General features: G+C 38.5%; 1 protein-coding gene and 1 pseudogene across 1 annotated transcript; both read left to right on the top strand.

Annotated features, from left to right (window-relative positions):
- Positions 1 to 873: 873 nt before the first annotated feature.
- On the top strand, positions 874 to 2,602 carry LOC131783115 (uncharacterized). Its single transcript, XM_066159946.1, has 7 exons — positions 874 to 1,078; positions 1,323 to 1,418; positions 1,502 to 1,594; positions 1,670 to 1,770; positions 1,994 to 2,149; positions 2,252 to 2,347; positions 2,453 to 2,602. Exons 1-7 carry the CDS (start codon positions 1,039 to 1,041, stop codon positions 2,600 to 2,602), a joined length of 732 nt encoding a protein of 243 aa, XP_066016043.1. The 5' UTR covers positions 874 to 1,038.
- A 5,996-nt stretch (positions 2,603 to 8,598) lies between these two features.
- On the top strand, positions 8,599 to 10,250 carry LOC131778760 (uncharacterized; annotated as a pseudogene).
- The last annotated feature ends 6,461 nt before the right edge of the window (positions 10,251 to 16,711 follow it).

Below are 16,711 nucleotides of genomic sequence, written 5' to 3'. Positions count from 1 at the left end.
ATGATGAAATGAGGTACTGCGAGGCAGTGGATATGATGGTTGACTACAGTATTGTCGAGGTTGTAGAGGAAATTAAAGCAGATGCTGCATATGCAGTAGATGGTGCAGTAAGCAAGTCTATCGTACCTTAAGATTAATTGCCATTTATTTCTTAAAATACTTGCCAACAATTTAAAATGTTACACCTTTGAAAACGTAGGGTGTGATGGTAGATGCTAGGCATGATTCTGCACGTGCGGCGTATCACACTACAGTCACTGCCTGTTAGATCCAAGTGTAACATTTTTTTTTATTATTCGTTCTTGCCTGATTTGTTTTTCCTTTGCGTACGCAAATTAGTTTATACTTCTTTTCGTCCATTTGTTTAGTCTTCTTTTTTGGCGTTAATTTAGGTGTTTATCTCTTTCTGTCAGTTTTCGTGCCCTCGTTAGCGTTTCCGTGCTGTTTCATCTTCATTAGCGCCTTTCTATAGTTTTATTTTCCGCATGTTCTAGCGTATTTTCATATCGTAGTTTGTCAGTACAGTTTGTGAGTTCAGTTTGGTCCGCGCTTAGCGCAGTTCTGTTTAGTTTGTTTCTAGCCTCTTCGCGTTATTTGCAGTCCTCTTTACAGAAGTTTTCTCTGGCCAAAACAATGTAAGTGTACTTCACAGTCCTCGTTTTGCAGTTTTGTTATTTCTTTACTCTAATTTACCTTAGTCGCAACTTGTAACTTTTTTGCTTTTTTACCGTTTTAGTTTCAACCCACACTCTTAGTACCAAGCACGTCGGCTCCAATAAATCTTTTTCTTTTTATTTGGTTTGTGGTGTTATTATTCAAGGCCAGGAGTCTTGCAGGTTTATTGCAGTTTCACTGCCATCAGCATGACGTAAGCACAAGTTTCCTTTCCTTAATTTACTCTGTGTGTTAAAATCATCTGATTTAGTTTGCTTGTTAAAAAGTTCAAATGTTGTACCACTGTTTAGAAATCACAAAGTGGCTGGGGTAGTCAACCGTTCAAAGGAGGACATATCAGCAGCACAATCAAGAGAGAAACCAATGACCCTTGAACTCATTGACAAGCTAACAGGAGAGGAGGGTAAGCATAAGATTTGCATTAATTTGCCAAAAGCAATTATATCATGATTTCTGAGAGAATAATTTATCAAAGGACTCACACCAGATCATTACAGCCCACCTAGATATGACATTGGCTAGGAACTAACACTTCCATGATCTCTGTCTAGAAATGTGGGTATGGCACATCCTGTTAAAAAACAAAGGTTTCTCTTACTATCCCCCCACGCTTTATGTCATGATATTCAGCTCTTGTTATTCACCAGGTCTCAACATCACGGAGGTTAGCCATGACACTGTAGTTGGGATAAAAAATGACCTATGTAGTCGTGGGATATCCAACTCATTTGACACCTGGCATGGTAAGAGAGCAATATTCTGAGAATTAATTAAATAAGTATAACATAAGTATAACAAGTGAAATAAGAATAACAATCCCTTACAGGGGGCAAGAGTGTTAAAAAAGCCATAACCAAGGTGGCCCAGGGAACATTGTCAACAGAAGGAAAAATCTGGTTCACAGAGTTGTCAGACAAAGGTAAGAAAAAAGTTTGAGTCACAAACTGAATAAAAATAAAGGGAACTAATTTTTTTTCTAACTATAAATTTCCAGTAAAAAGCATCAAAACACATTGTTATTATGCAATGAAGAACTGTGGAGGGGATGCAGAAAAGCTAAGGAGTCAGCTGAGGAATATTGTGGAACATTACAAGGTAAAATTTAATAATTTAATATTTAATGTTTAATTTCAATATTCAATTGCTGGGTGATTATACTTATGATGCTGATCTTGTCACATTTGCTAATCATCCATGCATCCCCTTCCCTTTTTGAGAGAGCATTTGGCTTCAACATTTTCTTTTGTAATAATTTTAAATGAAATCATTTATTATAAAATGTATTTTTCATAATCTCTTTCATCACCTTTTGACCAAGGGTAATCACAGGGAGTGTAATCAAGAATCCAGATGTAGAACACAGGAGGATTATGTTCCCACAAAGAGGTTAATTAAGAATCCTAATGCTGCGCAGGCCCTGCTGAAAGCCATAATGTCAACTGGTATTTACAAACATGCTGAAGACTTTGCCAAGGTATGTACATCAAAAGCACACTTCACATAAAAAACAATAAGCATCCTCATTTTTGTGATTTTTCATTTTATTCTTTTTTTGTTTGTTTGTCTGTTATTTCAGTGTCGAGATACCTACTACATAGAGAGCTTCCACAACTGCCTGTTAATTTATGTGCCGAAGAGAATCCATTTCAATGATAAAGTTTACAACATGCGGGTACATCTTGCATGCCTTGACTGGGTAAACATACATAACTCAGACTCTATGTACTTGCTGTCAAACAAAGAAATTTATTGCTGATCATTGCTGTTTCTTTTCCAGAATGAGAATGTTGACAGAGATGTGCATACAACCCAAACATACCAGAGCATCAAGAGGCCAGATCGTGTGGCACCCTTCAGGGTTCTAAAACCCAAAACCTTTTCATTCAAGGAAAATATCTGGGCTACATTTTATACCTTTAACTGGTGAAAAGTGTAGCATTTAATTTTCAGCTACACCAAGCAAATGCTAAATTGCCTAAGGGTTATCCTTCTGTATGTTAATGGAAATTATACAGTAGCCACTTTGTGAGATGCAAGACAGTTATTGAATTTTTTGACTGATAATTTTTTTAAAACAGATTAAGCAACTTTGAATTCTTTGCCTAAGGGTTCCACTTACAGACAAACTTCTTGCAATTCTCTTCTAACAACATTTGAATTGTATGCAGTCCTCGTTTTGATTGAAGTATAGCAAATGGAGGGCCAATTTCCATAAACATCAGAACAATTTTATTAATATATATACCCCTCCAGTCTTTGCTTCTCAGCCTGTATACAGATGTTACAAGGGGAAAAAAAGCAGTCCCAAAACGGTCTACTCAAAGGTCTACCATCTATACTTAGCATAACCCAGTGACAGACTATTAAAAAGCATCAATCTAACAGTTTTAATCAAGCGGGCCATGAGGTCTGAGTACTGTGCACCCAAAGGCTACTGGGATATAACATACAAAAGATTATGCCACACTAATTGCCTACACAGGCACCTACAATTCATTGGTAGTAGGCTCCCCTACACTGACAGTGTATACTGCATTTTGGCTGGCACTGAGGTCAAAAGTTATTCCAAAAAATTAATGATAATATTACTTTTATCAGTATTTGGTCAATAGAATGTTCACTGGGTTATGCTATAGCAATAGGATGGCAAAGATTTCAAGTTATGAAAATTAGCATACAAAACTGATTCAGTCAAGTACGTGACTAGTTCTATGACTGCTATAAAAACATTTCAATTTTTTGTTTTGTTTATTTTTTATTTATTTTTTTTATTTTTGTTTTTGTTTTTTTTTGTTTTTTATCAGTTACAGAGTTGGCACATGCCCCTTGCATGGCATGTCGGGAGGATTTGGCCACCTCTTTCTCACATCAGCCACAACACAGTTGGGAAGGACCTCCCTTACATCTTCAATGAAAATACCCAGTTCATGTTTGTGGTCCAGATACAGGGAATTTTCCCATAAGCCGGCCCTTTTTAGCATCCTGTAAAACTCTCTATAATCCTTGTACCTCTTTAAAATATTCTGTGGACGAGGAGCACCATGGGCAGAAAGAAAAGCAGCCTTCCCTTCACTTTCCGTAATACAGGGCAGCTGAAGACAGTAATTACAGGAGACTCCTGCTTCTCGTAATATCCCCAAGCTGTAATGTGGGATTTCCCTGTCTGAGGAAGAATACAATACTTCCAACCAGTAACTTGCAACTATGTTTTTTTTGGCACAAACCAAACGAGAAAAGAAGACTACAATATATGTAGAACGTAATTTATTCAGCTTTTCTACATAGCAAGCGCATTCCACATTTTTGAGGGCAGAAATAACCGAATTTTTTCCTTTTGATGTGCATGCGGTACATGAAAGATCAGATGTGAAGCATAGTGTGTGCAAGTATACCGGTACATTGTAAATGAACTGATCGAGGCAATTAATTGTTATTACAAACAGTATAAATGGATTTCTGAATTAAACCTCAAGCTACTTTTTTTAGTCCAGCGGAAAACTAAAAATCTTTGCTCGTGATAAAATGCACCTCTACACTAAGGGAAGCTTATATACACTCACAGAAAGCGAACTACAAATATTTACCCTGTGTTCGAGTTGTGTTGAATACAATTCAAGCTTTATTCAAGCAAATTTCGCTATAAACATGCACTGAAACAATGCAAATACACATTCATTGATAATTTTCACGATTGATTGTAGTTTGAACGTGGGCACCTACAAAGAATTACATTTCTGTCAAGCTCGGCTGAAATTACGCGACATGTAAATCAAGCTACATTTATAAATTTACCAGCATCTTCCTCTTCACGGACATTGCTATCTTTTGTTATTTTTGGTCTTTTCCTTCGGCTGGGTTTGGTTTCAGAGACAACCTCCCCGCCGCTGAAGGCCACAAAAGAACGCAGAGATTCCATTTCAGTGACTGGCATTAGAAGTACAACCTAAAACACGGCATTTACGTTGAGTAACAAACTCCAAAACAATCGATATGCTTTCACAAGTGAAACAACAAAAAAGGTGTTAAAATGCATGTATATGAAGTACGATACCTGTCTAAATTCTTCTTCTGTAGATGCCATTTTTGTTGTTTTCGCTTAACTTTTCACAAAGCCGAGAAGCAAACCTCCCCTTGTGCGGTCGCCTGAAAAATTACTTCGTGCGAATTTCGCGGGAGTACGACATGCCTGGGTGAATAAGCCATTCAAAGCAGAGTATTCCAATTTGTGATTGATGGGCTGAGCCGCTCAGCCTCCATTTATAGGATCGCTCCGTGTTTAAGGTTGTAGACAAAAAGCTCACCAAGCTCCCAGATCATCATATCATATTTTTGCAAGAATCATACTGCTCCAAAAATCTGGGAAAACGAACGGGGTGGCAAAGCTTTCTTTAGCCACAGCACAAACCGCAGTAAAGGTATCATATCACACTAATTAATCCCTCTGTGAATTTCAAAGTTGAAAAATTCATTCCAGACAAACAAGGAAGGTTCATTATTTTAAAATTGTCACTTGAAGAGAAAGCTATTGTTCTCGTCAACATTTACGCGCCTAACGATGTCGCTCAGCAAGTTTCTTTTTTCAAAAGACTATACCAACAACTCGAGGAATTCGCGCAAGATACAATTGTAATTGGTGGAGATTTCAATTGCGCACTCACTCCAAATGGTAAAAGAGGCGGAAATCCTGTGTCTAAAAAGGCAGCTGTCATTCAAGAAATTAACACGCTTTGATATGTAGAACCTTAGTGATATATGGCGAATCCTGAACAATGATATGCAGTGTTTTACGTGGAGAACTAAATCGTTTAAAATTCATTGCAGCTTAGATTTGTTTAGTTTCACAGGAGTTAATTCAATTAGCAAAGAAGTGTGACATCATCCACACACCCGAATCTGACGTTTACAAAACGACAATTTCACCTATTTTAGACTATGACTGTATCGTATGGGGTTTTTGCACCAAGAAGAACTCCGATTTTCTGGAAAGGTTGCAAAACGAAGCAATGAGTACACAGTCAATGAGGGAGAGACTTGGCCTGTTAACAATATTTAACAGGTGCCATTATTTACGTCTCCAACTAGAATATAAAATCGTAAATGATTATCACTGTGCCAGGTAACTTCAGGGGTAGTTTGTATTGAGATCAGAACTTTGCCGCAAAGCCCGCAGAGATAGTAGGGAACTTCATCTCCCAAGATACAAAACAGCTATGGGCCAGTCAACATTCAAGTATGCTGCTGCAAAGGAATGGAATGACCTCCCCAAAGAACTGTGTGTTTGTGAAATGCTGAGAATTTTCAAAATTAAAACTTTAAAACTTTGAATAGAATCAGATAATGCCACAACACAAATGTGGTGTACAAGTTTTTTATCACTGTAAATATTTTTTTGGTCATTTTTAATTTAATCTTAACTCGTATTGATTGTGAATTGTATTCTTAATAGTATTTTTACCGTATTTATTCGCCTATAAGCCGAGACCCTAAACTTTTTCATGTCAGCAGCTGTTGCATTGAAATAAAAATAAATAAAGTAATAAATAAAACACAAAACATTCGGCTATAAGCCGAGACCTAATAATTGCAAAGTACTCCACGCGTGTCGTTAACTGAGATGAATTAACATAAACCGAAAACAAATGGAGCTTCCCTCTCGGGAAACATGCAACCAAAAAGTAGGTTATGAATAAACATATTCATTAAGTCCAATTTACTCAGTTGTTATTGGTCGTTTAATTGAAAGTAACAACAAATCACAGATAAGTTGAATTTAATGTAAATAAATAGAACCATGCGTGACATAACAAAACATGGCTGATCTCCGGTGTAATAGCCACAGCTGACGTCATGAGTCGCTTACCATCGGACTTCGCATAAATATAATACTGATAAAATTGTGTAGTTCTCGGTAGTTCTCTGGTTCTCGTGGTTCTTATACTATCAGACTTCACGTAATATAACTCTCAGTAACGGTGATTGTGTATTTCTGGTTCTTGTGGTTATCGTGGTTCTCTTGGTTCTTCTGGTTCTTCTGGTTCTCTTGGTTCTTCTGGTTCTCATGGTTCTCGTGGTTCTCGTGGTTCTCGTGGTTCTCGTGGTTCTCGTGGTTCTCGTGGTTCTCGTGGTTCTCGTGGTTCTCGTGGTTCTCGTGGTTCTCGTGGTTCTCGTGGTTCTCGTGGTTCTCGTGGTTCTCTTGGTTCTTCTGGTTCTCTTGGTTCTTCTGGTTCTTCTGGTTCTCTTGGTTCTTCTGGTTCTCTTGGTTCTTCTGGTTCTCTTGGTTCTCGTGGTTCCATGTTATTTTCTTCATTTCCGGTTCAAGCGGAAGTAAAAAGCGAGATTGTGCAGGCTCACATATACTTTCGCCAGTGGTATTTCCCATTAGTCAGAGATCGGCTGTGTGTCGAACGGGTTAATAAAATCGTAGTTTTATCACAAGAAATGAAGTGTTTTACCAAAGTTGTGTATCTTTTGGTGGCTTTCAACATCTTGGGCTTCTCCTACGCTTACAATATACCAATTTCGGAAGCAAGTTACAGATTTATACAGCTTGTTTTGAGCATTCATTCATCTGAATCGAATGCGAATTTAATATGGTTGCAACATGGTGTGGCTATTAGGGGTGATCAAAGAAGGCCAACATCCAATAATCCTGAAGATTATGTAGTACATGATATCATACTGTGGGATCCATTAAGTGTTTCTTCGAATATTACCTTATGTTGTCCCAATTGCCTCGAATATTCTGGAATGAATCAGTCTCTTAGAGCTACAAGATGGAAGGACGGGAGAACAAAATGTGATGAACCACGTCGCCTTTACGGTTTAACGAACAATGTCTTACTAGTTAGTAGAGTATATGTTTGTGACCGGAAACACCAAATAATTGCCCACGATCCGTATGTTTTGTCACAAGTTAAAGGTATATTGCCTATTCCATTCGTCTTATTTCACAAGGCCGGAGTGACGAGAGAACTGCACAGCTTTATTATCTCTCATGCAAATGCTGGGTTGACGATTAGTGAAATTCAAACTCTCTGGCTACAGACAATGTATGATGCCTATGGTTCACGAAGGGAAGCCTATATCTCTGCATGGAACAAAAATTCAAACATTTGTCTTTGTTTTCCCGAGTTTGACCAAAGATTTCAACAACCAGGTGAGAAGATCATAGCCTCTTGTATAGCCAGGAATAACTTTGAGAATGAGCATTTATATACAAAGAGAATGTGTCAAATGACAGCCAGGAAGTGGCTAAGTTGTGATCATACGTTTAAGGTGTCTGCAAATATTGGATTTTGGTTTAATAAGAGATGGGTGAAGCTGTATGATACACTATTTATTGTCCTTAATGAGGAGGGACATGTGTTAAGCTGGAAGCTGTGTAAAGGAACCAAGTTTTCATCTATTGAAAATGTTTTGCAACTCGTAAAAGACAGGCTAGATAAACAAGGACAAAAGCCAGCAATTTTCTTTTTAGATAATTGCTGTTCATGGCGTGCAAAGCTATTAAAGATATTTCCCAATGTAACTATAAAATTGGACCCTTTTCATGCAATACAAAGAGTTGTAAAGAAAATCCCTAAAAAGAAAGGTTGCACTGAAACAGTTACACAGATTCAAAGGAAAATGATACTCTCTTTAAGGCAACTTTTCCGTGATACAAAGGATAGGGGTGAACAGAGAACAATGGACACCCCCTCACCAGAAGTTATCCTGGAAAATATTGAGATTTTTATGAGGCAGTGAAGCAAAGCTGAAATAGATTCCATTCCATTGTTGTCATCTAGTGCAGTAAAAGAGATTAATAACCTGAAACATCATGTCATCAAAGGCTGTTTGTCTGGAATACCACCATCAGGAGGGACAAATAGAAATGAAGCAATACACAAAAGTTTAAACAAGTCTCTAAAACGGTCCAGGATCGGCCTAGAATTGGCTCTTGCATTTCTGGGGTTATTCTTTTACAAATGGAATGAAAAGAAAATATCTTGCAAGCTTACCAACAAGAGGAAAAAAGTTAGCTATATTCAACCTGTGGAAACTTACAATGTGATGACTGAGGATTCCACAACTGATGAGCAGTTTGGTGGCTCTCTAACTATTCAGGAGAATGCAGAAGCAGCAGACTGTGAGTTTGGGGAAAACTTGTCAGACATTGATGAAGCTATTGATTGTATTAACTATTTACTAGAAGAACATTCAGATACATCAAGTGATGATGACAATCTCTTATTGGATGACCAGAATTGTGACATAAGTGATGATGAGGACTGTGTTAATTTTCTCAACAATGCAGAAATTGCCAATGTTATTCAGCAAGCATCAAACTTTAGTTTTTTAAGTAAACACCTGGAAGATATCAAGGGTGAGGCATCTATTTCACGAAGTGCTAATGATCTGATAAACCTTAAAAATGTTCTTTGTCTCTTATCTACTGTTACAAGTAATGCTCAGTATAATGGAACAGATCTTGATGCATTTCTTCTTTTAAACAATTTGCAACGAATCAAAATTCCTGGAGATGGAAATTGTTTTTTTGTGTCTTTAGCAATTATGATACAGCAGCAGTTGGCAAAAGGCACTTTAAGTGCTGAGGCAAAGGCACATATGGAAAATTTAGGGTTAATGAAAGGTGCTCACACAGATGTTAAACAAATGGCTATGGCACTACGACAAATCATTGTGAAAGAGTGGTTGGCCAATCCCTCTTCCTATGAGCCTTTCCTCACTTCAGAACAAGATTATGAAGTAGAAGCAAATGCCTTTTTACAAGATGGCCACTTTGCATCAGAACTTGGAAATTCTATGCCTCTTGCTGCCTCCAATGCATTGCGCATCTCAGTTGTGGTCTTCACAACAATGTTAAACTTCCCAGTTTTGCCAATTTGCCCAAGAGATAGGACTCTAAGTGACAATCCAATATATCTTGCTTATGAAATGCGCTTTGCTGGCCATTATGATGGCATTGAGCAGCAAAATACTGTACAGCAAGATGAGGAGCAGCAGAGAAGTGTACCTTCTTCTCAGTGTAGTAACCAGCATCAAATAACATGCAGGTGTGGACAGGGAGCTAAAAAAAAAAAACAGGAAGCATTTCCTGTCATGAATATAAGAGTGGCTGCAAGTGTTTTCAGAAAGTGATGGGGTGTAGTGCATACTGTCAGTGTATAAACTGCAATAATCCTAGAGGCAAGAAGGTATCATCAGGCTCTGCATCAATTACATGTTCAGCTCGAAAGCGGCGACATCATGACAGTTCAACAGAAGGGTTAAGTGGAAAATCATATACGGAATTCAAAGCAGGTGGAACAATGACAGTACACTGGACACTCTTTGAGGAGCTTGTTTTGATGGTGCTTGTAGTAGCTCTTTTAGCAAGTGACAAGCTTGAAACAGAGGTCCTTTACAAAGAGTATAATCATGTAGTTGACACTGTTAGACCGACAGCTATAAAACACTGTTTGGGCAAGAAAACAGAAAGACAAGTGGCTCATAAGCTTTCAAAATTGTTAAGTAGCCAAACAGTGTTTGCGGCATTGATAAAGGAACAAATTCGGCTTAATTTGGGGGAGTGAATGATGTGAGTCTAAAGCCAGTTTTTGTGCAGAATAACCTATAGTGAGTGAAATATCTTTTCTGTTTTATTAAAAATTAAGTAAGTTGTAACTCTTACCTCACATGGATAAATTTGAATTTTCAAGGATAAACTACTACTGTGGAATAAACATTTACTTTGTTATCACCTTAAATTAAGTACTGCAACAGACAGCTGAAATTTTTAGCATGCACGCAAGAGGCTAACAGTCACTCTAAGAGTCAGCTGTTTGTATCTTAAGGTGGTTATTAGATAATGACCAGTACAACTCTGGACACTAGTTTGATTCAGACGACAATATCTAGTGTTTACATGGGACTGGTATGTACATTTGGTCTTTCCTGGTTTACATAGCCAAAATTAAGGGTTTTGCTTTCTGTAAATCATTTTTAGTAGTGCATAGTTACTAGAACCCTGTTCATGCATACATGTACAAGAAAGGTCAGCTTGACATCCCCTTAAATTAAGTTCTCGTTACTGTTTTCAATGTCATAAGAAGATGAACACATACCTAATAGTTTTTCTTTGTAGATCAAAATTTACCTTGAGCCTCTGACACAACAAACAAACCATTGAGTTACTTATTTTTGTTGACTCTACGTGGACTGTTCATTTTTCATCAGATATGGGGATGGGCCTGTGAGATTTGGGACTAAATTTTAGGCTTAGTTGGTTCTTATAGTTTAGTAGACTAAAATTTTCATGGTTCAACAAGAATGTTTTGTTAAGGAATCTTGCATCTTTAAAGTGCAGGAGATAGATATAATTATGGACACCTTGTGTGGTATGATTTTTTTAAGAAGCAAGTGATACTAAATTGCATCCCTTGGTTGTGTTGACTAAAAGTGTCTTGCTTCCTTACAAGAGTAATGATTTGTGTAATTGTTTATATAGGTAATTTTTAATAAACAAGCACAAAGTAACACAAGCCCGCAGGGATATTTTTGAAAATTCTATGAGTGTTTATTTTCTCCAGATTGCACAAGAAAATCACCTGATGATTTGTCAATGATAGGGTGGAACCTCCATTAAGAGGGCATCCCCAGGACTATGAAGTGTCCCATTAATATACCTGTGTTCCTTGAATAGAGGGTGTGTGGGGTTTTGTTTATAATTAACCACCTAAACAAAAATGCCAGTTGTATTCCCTTTGAAGCAGCCATCTATTAAAGCAACCAAAAATGCACGACATAAGCTTTCGATAGGAACCTTGGACTTTTTTTAAATTGTGATTTGACTTGCTACCAGTAGATTACTACTGCAATAACCTGTCAATATGTGCAGAATTAATGTACAGTAAAAATACAAAGTGTGTTCATATTTATTTTGAAAGGCATGCAGAAACTGGAACAACTCAGTGTCTTTGGTGGCATTGTAATCATTAGCAGCTTAGTAGTTGTCCCCTTAATGGGGGTTGAAAAGCATTTGCAGCACTCAAAGTGTCCAATCTCCTTATAGAGGTGCCCTTGTAATAGTGGTGGTAAATACAAAGTTTATCTGGGCATTTTACCAGGACCAGGAAAAGCATCTCCTTGTCAAGGTGTGCCATGAATAGATGTTCCAAAGTGGAGGTTCCGTACTACACATGATGCACAATAACATTTTTAAATTCAACTTTCTGTCTCTATTTCAATTTTTGGCAATCAATTCAAATTTCAGAACTGTTTGGGATTTTTGACATGGTCAAAGTCAATCAGCAGGCATAAATGTTTGTTGTCATAATGTGGTATACATTATAGTTGTTTATTTTCTTATCAAATTTAAGTATGACAATGCATAATGTATCAATATGTTGCATTTTCCATGCAACAAAAATTTAAATGTAATTGGAATGATTGTCCTGTTAATGGTATGCAGGCACATTGTGACAGCAATGAATCACTTTTGTATAACATTCTAAAAATTGAATTAAACTTTCATATTTGCTTTTTCCCTTATGAAATCACTCAATTCAAACATGTCCATAGTTTGAATCAAGGGTATTGTTTCATTGTTTGGTTGCATAATGCATAATACATATAGCATTTTAACTGTAACTTAAATAAAAACATCTTTATCAATTATGCCTGTTGCAGTTTTAACAAAGATTCAACTTGACAACCAGAACTGTATAAATGGGATTTCAAATGGCCATACCTGCTAGAAGAATGTGTTGGTAGCAAGAAATAATCTGTAATGAATAACATGTTAAGTGTCAGGTCTCTGCATTGTATTATTCAAGCATATTTTAAAACTGTAACATTTTATAACAAACATTGTTTTTGTTTGGTATTCAACTATTTTCTTTTAAATAAATGTCTCTTTACTTTCTTTCTCTAAGATGTCTCTATTTTTAGGTTTTTATAATTTCTCAGTTTCTATCCAAAAGTAGTTCATAATTTCTTTCAATTAAATGTCTCAATTTACAGGTATTCATAATTTCTCTCAAGTGAATGTGTAGTTCCAGAAAATATCAATATCCCAAGAATGAAAGGCATCTTCCCTAAAACCCCACCAACCCCCTGGAAATTCCAATTCAGCTTCATACATTGCTTTAAATTTTTGGGTCTCTGAGACCCCACCCTCCTGTCCAGGAATTTCCAATCCCTTCTGTGGGGGGTAGTACAGATATTTTCTGGACCTACACAACGTCTTTCATAATTTCTCTTAAATAAATGTCTATTTAACGGTATTCTCAATTTCCCTTAAATAAATATCTATTGAAAGCTACATGTATTCTCAATTTCTCTCAATTAAATCTCTATTAAAGTTTTCATAATAATTTCATGTAACAATATTATTTCAACATTCTTTTCAACTAAAGCAATGGTGGCAATGTTGCTCTCTCTCTAAAGGCATTGAGTTCAGCTTGAAATGGATGACCCTCTGACATTGTGAAGATATTGCTTGCAGTAAGCTTGTCATCATCCTTCAGGAAGGTTGATCTGTAGTCTTGCACAGAGATGTTATATTTGGCCAGCTTCTGCTGAAGGTTATCATTGGGCAGCATTTTATAAAAAATTTTCAGTTTGTTGATGACTTTAAATATGCCAAGACCAGCAGCTGCCAGATCTTGCATGGACTTTTGTACCAGACTGACATTTGGACGGCAGTGCGAGGAAAAGCTTGTGTAGATGCGGCGGGCAGTTGTGTATGGCCCTTTCATTGTTGAGATTCTAAGGGTAACATCCTCATTTGCCACACCCACTTTTATTACCTTAGCAGAGCCATTAAATTTGCTAGCCTATGATAAAGGTAAATTTCAAACACTATAAGTTAAAATTATTTTACTTTGAGTTGGATTTTATATTTTCATGGTCTGGTAAATGGCAAATACCTTTTCTTTCTTAATTCATACATGTAAATGCACAAGGGAACTCAGGGAGGTTTGAAATTGAATTTCTTTTTAAGTCCTGACACTTTGGGAGACTGGGCACACATAAAAATTTCTACAAAAATAAAGTGATTCTGGTTGAGCTGGGGCATGAATGTTGGCTTCCTTATTCCATGACCAAGAGTTTGATAAATATTAGCACAGGAGAAGTTTTTGTTCTTATTCTTAAATTGTAAGTACAGTATTGCACTTGCTGTTATTGATATTGTCACAGTTGTAAACTTGGTCCTTTCAAATGCCAAATTGACACCCCAAAAAATGAGTGTATGATTGTAGAGATGTTGCTTCCCCTCCTTCCCAGAAGACTTTTTTGGGTATGAAAGCTACTGGAAAGAAAACAAAGCTTTATAACCGATAAGAGCAAGCTAAGAAACTAGTCATACAAGTACACGTGCAATACTTCATTACTCACCGTGTGCGAAATTCCCTTGTAAATCTCGAGGCTTTGGACAAGAGTTATTGCCATGTTTAGTGTTCCCAAGGAAATTTTATGACTTGTTACCCCTGTCTCCAAATTTATGGCCTTGCTCAGGCGATCATATAGTACATGCATGCTGAGAGCAAGGCGGAGTACGTGTTTGTTTCGCTTAGAATTGTTGCAGTTGGCTTCCTCTTCCGCGCTGGCCCCTTGTGTGCTTGGCAACTTATCTTGAGGCTTAGCGAATTTGAAAAAAGCCTCACGGGCACTTGCACTCAGGGAGTACTTCACTGGTGGAACACTGTTATGTTCTACATAAATTTGCTCAAGCACTACATTAAGCGACTGGATAGGATAATTATCCAGCTCTTCGCAATGCTGGGCCATTACCTCCAGGTCTTTCTCCTCCTTTTTCTGGTAGAAAAGGAGCATTCGCTCAGCTAGGCCATTTTCGGCAGACAACATCTTCGGCCAGACCGTTTCGAGGAACTGCTTTGGGGTAGTGAACGCAAGGAGCGAGACTCGTGCCGACGGGACCCCTGTACGTTTACCTTTGTTGCCCTTCAGCACGTACCAGCAATCGCCGTCGTAACACTTGCATAGTCGTTCCATGGTCAGATTCGCTTGAGGACCTTTTGATAAACTCGTAATCTTCGTTAGAAATGAGTGGGCCTCGTCGATGCAGATGATAGGGTTGGTATTGCCCGTAGTGAAGTGATTGAACAGGCCATTACTCGATGCGTCACCGATAACGATGTTTTTTTCTATTTTGGGCTCGATATGTTCCACGATAGGATCTATGCATCCTAAATGGCACGCAGGTGTCTTCCCAGAACCTGAAGGGGAGACCACAACAACGAAGAGATTCCCCCCTTCTTCGTACGTGGAGAAGACCTGTACTGAGCTCTTTCCAATCAGCGCGCTAGTTGAGGTCAATGCACTCAACAGAAGCATCTCCCGCGTTGTTCCATGGCTACGTGCGAGCACATTTAGCCAGTCTTTCACTGCTACTGGAACAATCTCTTCGAATGGCAGGGATACATCCGCCAATTTAGCTTCTAAATCGTAAATAGTGCAAAGCTCGCTCTCGCCATCCATAATTGTCGAAGAAAGAGGTCAACAGGCGGTCAAGAAAGCGCGGGAAAATGATTAAAATGTTTACAGCCACTGACCATGCTGCTGGCTCAGACATCCAAAGGCTAAGAGCTTGGGGGGGGGGGGGGGAGAACCACGAGAACCAAGAAAACCAAGAGAACCAAGAGAACCAAGAGAACCAAGAGAACCAAGAGAACCACGAGAACCACGAGAACCACGAGAACCACGAGAACCACGAGAACCAGAAGAACCAAGAGAACCAGAAGAACCAAGAGAACCACGAGAACCACGAGAACCACGAGAACCAGAAGAACCACGAGAACCAGAAGAACCACGAGAACCAGAAGAACCACGAGAACCAGAAGAACCAAGAGAACCGCGAGAACCACGAGAACCAGAAGAGCCACGAGAACCAAGAAAACTAAGGGAACCACGAGAACCAGAGAACTACCGAGAACTACACAATTACCGTTTTATCAGTATTATATTTATGCGAAGTCCGATGGTAAGCGACTCATGACGTCAGCTGTGGCTATTACACCGGAGATCAGCCCAAAACATTCACCTGAGTTCAGAATCCTGTCTCAAACAATCGCTCTCTTTCATAGTTATCGTAATCGATCATCATGCCGAAAGTTCGTCGTTCTTCATACAACTTAGCGTTCAAACTAAAAGTCGTTGCTGAAGCAGAGGCCGTTGAGAACAACTCCGAGATCGCTAGAGATTACAGAATCAGTGAATCGATGGTGCGTCGCTGGCGAAAAGATCAAGCGAACCTGTTTAATGGTGAGCTTAAAATGTCAGCAAAGCGAAAGACGATGGGCTGCTTTTCGCCAAAGTATCCTGTATTGGATCAAACACTACTGGACTGGTTTTCAGAGCAGAGGAGTCAAGGTAAGTCTTTTGTTTCTTTAAACAATGAAAAGCTTCGATCAGCTGATATCTGTCAGATCGTGTTGCAATGTTTACACAAACCGTGGGAATGACCGCTTCTGATTGGCCAGTTTTTCATGTTGTCAAAACAAGTCAAACAATTGATCTCTTTTATCTTTTACAGGAATTGCTGTAAGCGGATTAATTCTACAGCTAAAAGCGAAGGAGTTGAGCAGTGATCCAGACTTCAAAGCCTCACTGGGTTGGTACCAGAGATGGAGAAAGCACCATTCCATCAGCCTCCGCACTAAGACAACCCTGGCCCAGCGACTCCCACAAGATCTGGAAGAAAAGACCATCCGGTTCCATCGGTTCGTGATCGCACTTAGACAGCGGTATGGCCATTCGCTCTCCAGGCTGTTCAATATGGATGAAACTCCTATGCGATTCGAGCTTCCGTCGAGCAGAACCCTTGAATTCAGTGGCAGCAGAACAGTTCCAGTGAAGTCTTGCATGTGAGAAGATCGTTCAAAACGTGCGGGATCTCAAACGCTCTCGATGGAATAGAAGACGACGCCATCTACGACAACGAAATGCCTGAGGTAGCTGATGATGACATGGAGGATGAGTTTGAGACTGACAATGACTAAAAACTTCAATGTCACAAACTTCAACTTCACAA

Source organism: Pocillopora verrucosa, chromosome 13, assembly GCF_036669915.1.
Source record: "Pocillopora verrucosa isolate sample1 chromosome 13, ASM3666991v2, whole genome shotgun sequence".
Classification (NCBI taxonomy): domain Eukaryota; kingdom Metazoa; phylum Cnidaria; class Anthozoa; order Scleractinia; family Pocilloporidae; genus Pocillopora; species Pocillopora verrucosa.
The sequence above is the reverse complement of the archived record's forward strand: the minus strand, read 5'-3'. Positions and strand labels throughout refer to the sequence as shown.

Bases quoted from the DNA above. Each gene is read 5' to 3' on its own strand.
- LOC131783115 (XM_066159946.1), top strand. From the start codon at position 1,039: ATGACCCTTGAACTCATTGACAAGCTAACAGGAGAGGAGG. The intron at 1,771-1,993 runs GTAAAATTTAAT...CTTTTGACCAAG, and splicing joins ATATTGTGGAACATTACAAG to GGTAATCACAGGGAGTGTAA. The intron at 2,348-2,452 runs GTACATCTTGCA...TTTCTTTTCCAG, and splicing joins ATAAAGTTTACAACATGCGG to AATGAGAATGTTGACAGAGA.